Source organism: Perissodus microlepis, chromosome 11 (genome assembly GCF_051167445.1).
Source record: "Perissodus microlepis isolate ML-2025 ecotype Zambia chromosome 11, ASM5116744v1, whole genome shotgun sequence".
Classification (NCBI taxonomy): Eukaryota; Metazoa; Chordata; class Actinopteri; order Cichliformes; family Cichlidae; genus Perissodus; species Perissodus microlepis.
Genome location: NC_140471.1, coordinates 24,013,218 through 24,019,344, shown reverse-complemented (window position 1 = coordinate 24,019,344; position 6,127 = coordinate 24,013,218). Strand labels below are relative to the sequence as shown.

Sequence of the window (6,127 nt, the reverse complement as noted above, 5' to 3'; positions counted from 1 at the left end):
GCGAAGTGCAAAAGAACAAGGGTGTAAAAGTCTTAAACTATAGTATTTTAATTATTTTGTTACTTGTTACCACTAAAGCACACTGAGGATTTGCAGCGAACTGCGTATGCGCAGTCTGACGGTGTTATGTGACCCTATGATTGTGACATGCAGATAGAAATAAATGAGCAAATGTTGTCGTCAAGTAAAGTTTATTGAATGGAGAAAAAAAACATTTGATTTTAAAGCAATACAAGAAGAAAAGAAATATCTTACATATGAGCAGAAAAACACAAGAAAGACATTCTCTTTATTCAGCTCGATAAATGCGTTACATTTGAAATGACGTATAAATGTTGAGGCAAAACGAGTGCAGATCTTTAGTTACAATTGTGCTTAAAAGGCAGACAGGCCAAAAAAACAAAAAAGCCAACACACAAAAAAATAAAATAAAAAAGAAGCAACAACGCTTGGAGGAAGATTGACAATCTGACAAAGAAAACAGCCGAGGATGTCACGGCTCACTGACTGGAGACATGCAGGTGAGCGTGGGGAGTCAGGTGACAGGAATTGGGAGGAGAGTCCAAGGACATCCGGTGGGTGGATGGAGAGGGGTGGAGGTGGGGTGGAGGGGTGAAATGTTTAGGACAAACAATGTTCAGACGGGAATTATACTTGCAAAAAGAACGCCTACACAAAAAGTTCCTACATCATTACATTGAATTTTTATTTGCATTAAAAGCCTAATTTACATTCACGCTGTGTCCGCACTGGGGTTCTCCATCACTCACTCCTTATCTCCATCTATTCCTCCTTGCCCCTCCTCTCTTTCACTCTTTATTCTCCTGCATCTCCCCTCCTTTCAATCTGCCTTTCATGTCACTCCATTAGGCGGGGTGCAGAGGGAGGGCTGATGGCTTCTCTCTCCGGCGTCCTTGCTTCGGTTTTGCTGCAGCTGTTGGGCTGTGATAAAGAGAGCAAAGAGGAGAAGTTTTCACACTAATTACAACATAATAATGGAGCACTTGGTAAAAGCCACCGTGAAAATGAAGGTCAAACAGTCATTCGTATAAAGTGAATAGAGTCTATTAGAAAGCATCTGTAAAGTGAAGAGAGATGCTGAAGTGGGGGTAAAAGGGGATTTTTTTTATGAGACTGGAGTAAAATAAGAACATTTACTGGTCACACTGGCAGTATTTCTTATGCCTGGGTCGTTGTTGGCCCTTCATCTTCAGAAATCTCTTCTAAAAAAACAAGAGAAGAAAAAAAATGCATTTTTTGTTTGCTACAGAGAGCCATTCTTCTTTGTTTCATCTTCAGTCATCACAGCACCACATAAAGATGTGATGAATGGATCTCCTCACTTACCTTCCTTCTTTTGACTCTCACACACAAGACAATGACGCAAACCATCAGGAGAATCGCAACCAGGCAGCCAACACCAATGGCAACCCACACCCACCAGGCGAGCCCCAGCAGCCCCGGTAAAGCATCATCGTTACTGCCTGAAAGCCAAACAGATTATTGAAGCATTAAAAGTGTCAGATACACATTCAGTGAAGGATCTCTGTGAGCAGAAGTCGTGATAAACTGTACACACATGTGTCGCAGGTTTTCTCACTCTTGCCGTTCTGTTTGGGTGGCGACTTTGTTGTAGTTGGAGGCTCTGAAGAACAAAAACACACATCTTTATGTTTCTTTGACCACATATGCACACAAAGGTCTTCATTCCTAGTGCCTGTGTATTACCTTGTACTGTGATGCTCAGACTCTGACTACACTTATTGCTGCCACAGGTGACGATACACTCCCAGGCCCCGTTATGTGAGCTTGTTACAGGTTTCAGTTGAACTGTTGATGGATTTGTGGGAGAATCTGTATTTGGACTCTGCCACTTCACTTCACATCCTTGGGGCTGACCTTTCACCACACACTGAAGCGTTGCCTCATCCTTCAGCCTGAGAACAGCAGAGGGTTTGACGGAGACCGAAACTGAGACGGACAACAGACGGACAACAACAGATACATGAGAATCACAAAGAAAAAGGAGACCATGCTGAACAAGGTGTTTCATCCAAACTCGCTACACACATGACAAAGCTTTATAACATGAGAGGAAAAACAATGAGAGCATATTACACTAAGTATTAAAGGAAAGGTGGTAACTCTTTCACACATTGGAACATTTTTGGTGATATGAAAATATCATAGATAACCATTTAACTGTAGAGGGATTGTAATAAGTAGTGACCCAGCTAGTGACAGAAAAGATCCGGCCTGGACTGTTTATTACATGACAAGCTGATGTTTGTGTCTTTTTCCTTTACTACAAATTAGTGTAGACCAAATTGTATTTTTTTTGTCACTAACTGTCATAATTTGCTTACACAGGCATCAGTGTCATATAGAAACACAGCATAAGCTTTTTTGTTTAAGCAGCCGTTCACTAAAAAAAAACCAACAAGAACTTAAGACTGTGGTGGTCCTGCCCACACCGTGTCTCCACGCCTGTTCAGGAAGTTTCAGTGGTGTCCCATGTTGGGATTAGAGACATCAAACAAGGAAAGCTGCCTGTACAACAGAGTTTGTTAAAGAGGTTGTTCCACGTACACGTCTGAAAGAGGACAGAGCCTTTCAGTCTGTGGAACAGTTTACACCACAACTACGTTTGGCTGACTCTATGGAATCCTTTAAAAAGCATTTAAAACGTATCTTTTTAAACAAGCCTTTTTAAACATTTTTATTTACTATTAAACTTTAATATTGTGTATATTGAAAATTCTGTGATTTAACTTTCTGTTTATTTTAATCTTTGTGTGCAGCGCTTTGTGACGGCCTGTCTATGAAAAGCGCTTAATTAATAAACTTTACTTACTTATTTAAAGATGCTGAAGGTTGACTGGGAAAGGATTAAATTGAATTAGGGGAAATGTAGTACTGTGAGCTTGATTTTTCAATAGTATCATCTGGATTTTGGTCTCTGTTGCTTTGAATAGTCTAATGTGAGTGCAAAACATAGTGTGTAAGAAATACATTGTATATTTTTGTTGTATATCCTTTTACCTGTTATAGTAACAGAACCAACAGTCACATTAAACAAATTTCCCCTCATTTCACAGCAGTGTCATTTTTATTAACCTGATTATCAGTGGAATGTGGAAGGATCCAGAAAACAAAACCATAATTGTGCTAATATGTTAAACCCATCACTGTTCCAATAAATATGAACATTTATTTGTAATTGTATATTTTCCAGGGTCTGCTGTTTACCTGACAACACAGAAAGTGAATGTTCATGACGTGTCCCATCTGCCGAACATGTGAACCGTCCAGCATCTGTTTCTCTCACACTGGAGATTTCCAGATTCGTCTGTCTCACGACTGACCTCTGCACAAGTTCAGCAGTGCCTAACACAGAAAATAAAAATAACTTGTATTATAATGTTATCATCATATACTGATGTTAACTATTAAGTATTTCAAGATAATCAAAGACCTTTGCGAGGGAAGCCTCTCTGATCAACACTATGAAGAAGGTCATTTCCATGATACCACTGCAGAGACTTTTTGTAGCTGCTGACCCCACACTTCAATGTGACTTTCCCCCCGACTTTTGCAATGAAATCTTCACCTGCTGCAGAGAGTGCACCCAGCACTGAAAAGAAGACAATCACAGTAAATATATACGCATCTTGTATTAATGTGTATTTAAAGGAGGATATAAGAAACGTCTCTACATGAAGACAAAACCAGTCATATTCTCTTTATGTCGTCGTAAACTTGTGCAGTGACATTAAAGAACCTGAGATGATTAAAACACCACTTCAACCATATTTATAGAAGATTTTTCAGTTTGATTAAACATGAGGTCACACACCATCTACAACATGTGTGTGCAGTATTTTAAAGGATTATTCACAATATTTTCTTCACAAATATATTCACTCACCAAACACAAACAACACAATCACCTTCATTCTGAAAGTCGACCTGAGGGTTTAAAATAAAACACAAATGAACATTACTGTTAACACGACATCATAACAAGAAAACTAATTAAACATGAACACTTTCATTTCACACACAGCCACAGAGAGATTCTTCTTCACATGAACACTTTACAGAGAAACCACCAAGCCCTCGCTCTGTTTCTGTCCTCTCTCTGTGTCGTATGTTAAAAATGATAAAACTCAGTGTTGGACTTAAAAAGTGAAAAAGAGTCTCACTGAGAAAGTCAAACATTTCTTGTGGCTCTTTAATTTAATCTCGCCAACAGCTCATGTGAAGGTGTTTCCTGTAAAGCTGCTGTAACTTTATCTGACTGCTCATCAGAAATGAGAAGTTATAAGAAGAAAAATATAAATTTGTCTTCACTGAACTGATGTATATTAATTCTCCTAAAAAAACAGCTCAACTGAGATCATTATGTGTCCAATTAACTAGCATGAATTTTAACACTTATTAAGAATTTGCTGCCTCTACATAAGGTGCTTCGATGACGCCAAAAATAAAAAAGTTAAAGCTCAGTTTCAAACTCATCATTTGAAAAATTAAATCTCAGTGACTGAACCACAGAATTAAACTCACAGGTTAAAGAATGTTTAAGCCTATTAAATTAACATGATCGTACACATCAAAGGCTCAGAAACAAACTTCAGCACATTTTTCTTCAGCTTTTAACTTCGACTCCGTACAAACAACAATTTCTGAAACACTTGAAACATTTCATCTGTATTTGCTCTTAAACGGGTGCCACTGCAGTAACTTTGAACTCCATTACGGAGCAAACAGAAAGTTTCCGGGATAGTCGAGTTAACTCCTTTGTATTTATTCTGAAACATAAAACCCAACTTTAAAATGTGAGTTGAGCTCTTACCTTAATATTGAGCAGATTTTGTGTCTTTTAGTTCAGTTATTGAAGGCAAAAATCTTTCTTCATCCTCTCCGTGCTTCACTTCACTGAAAACAAGAGCTCAAGGATGCAAAAGTGTAGAAGGCGGAAGACATCTGAAGAGAGAGCTGCACTCTGGAAAGTTGTAGGCCACTGCAAACCCCAGATCTTTGTGGGTTTGCTACTCATGTCTGCGCTTTCCTGCAATCTAGGCCTGGCATTTTATCCTCAGTGCAGTTCTTACAAAAAGCTGAAGAAAGTTCTGCACACTGACTTAAAAAAAGCTCAGCTGAAAACACTCAGTCAGATTATACTTATGGATCCACAATGATTCCTGTAACAGAGAAGTGAAAATAACTTGAAATAAACAGGGAAGTCATAATAGGAAGAATAGAAAGGACACGGAGTTTGAAAAAAGACCAATATTTATTCATCACAGCAGAAGTAACAAAGTATTTGTTTTCAAAATAAAAGAAACGGAAGGTAAACGAGCTGATTTGGTGTTTTTTTTTCCTTTTTTGACAGACATTAGTTGTAATTCTTTTTCATTAAATGACATTTTCTCTCACTGTGGATGTGAAATTTTTCTTTGTCTTATTTCCTCACACTAACAGGTAGAGGAGGAGGTGGCGTCAGACTGAAGTGATGACACCAAACTCCAATCGTCCAATAAAAGCAGAGAGGACCCGAAGCAGCCGTGGGTCTTGTTGGTTTTCAGACATAATTTGTGAGTTAAACTTGAACAGATGTCTGACAAAATCTCAGGTGGTTCTCAGTTTTACTCAGCAAGACCCAGGAAACAAACTGAACCTGCTCTCTGAACAGACCTGAGGTTTGTAATCAGAGGATTTAAAGACAAATATCACCTCATTCAGCCTGCAGTAGAGGGAGAGCTATCATAGGTCTCTGTGGTGCACACCTTCACCTGATTGTTGAAGATCACCCATCTGTGAGACACAAAGATAAAACACACAAAGGCCTGTTTAACAGCACCTGCTGCCTCCAAATGTACAGCTCAGGTACAGATGTCATAATAAAAGTTAAAGCAGGACTCATCAGCAGAAACTGGTCCATTTTCTTTTATTCAGACATGACACAAACATTTTTCCTCCAGGTACGTTGGTGATAGATGGATATAAATCCTTCAAACCTTCACTTCTTTGACAGATTAACACGTCAGACTGTGCACATCAGCAGCCGTGAAATGAGTTTTGTCAGAGCAGATGTGGAGTATGGTGCCCCCTGCTGAAGAAGCTC

The 6,127-nt window shown here is 38.9% G+C and overlaps 1 protein-coding gene across 1 annotated transcript; it reads right to left on the bottom strand.

Annotated features, from left to right (window-relative positions):
- Positions 1-174: 174 nt before the first annotated feature.
- Positions 175-5,219, bottom strand: LOC146377928 (uncharacterized). The gene is made up of 9 exons (XM_084944945.1): positions 4,856-5,219; positions 3,929-3,969; positions 3,476-3,634; positions 3,250-3,387; positions 1,729-1,971; positions 1,580-1,645; positions 1,348-1,484; positions 1,159-1,223; positions 175-942 (listed from the first exon to the last, which is right to left on the bottom strand). Exons 2-9 carry the CDS (start codon positions 3,954-3,956, stop codon positions 867-869), a joined length of 912 nt encoding a protein of 303 aa, XP_084801071.1. The 5' UTR covers positions 3,957-3,969; positions 4,856-5,219; the 3' UTR covers positions 175-866.
- Positions 5,220-6,127: the final 908 nt, after the last annotated feature.

Bases quoted from the DNA above. Each gene is read 5' to 3' on its own strand.
- LOC146377928 (XM_084944945.1), bottom strand. From the start codon at position 3,956: ATGAAGGTGATTGTGTTGTTTGTGTTTG. The intron at 3,388-3,475 runs GTCTTTGATTAT...TTTCTGTGTTAG, and splicing joins GAGAGGCTTCCCTCGCAAAG to GCACTGCTGAACTTGTGCAG. The intron at 943-1,158 runs GTAAATGTTCTT...TCTTTATCACAG, and splicing joins AAATACTGCCAGTGTGACCA to CCCAACAGCTGCAGCAAAAC.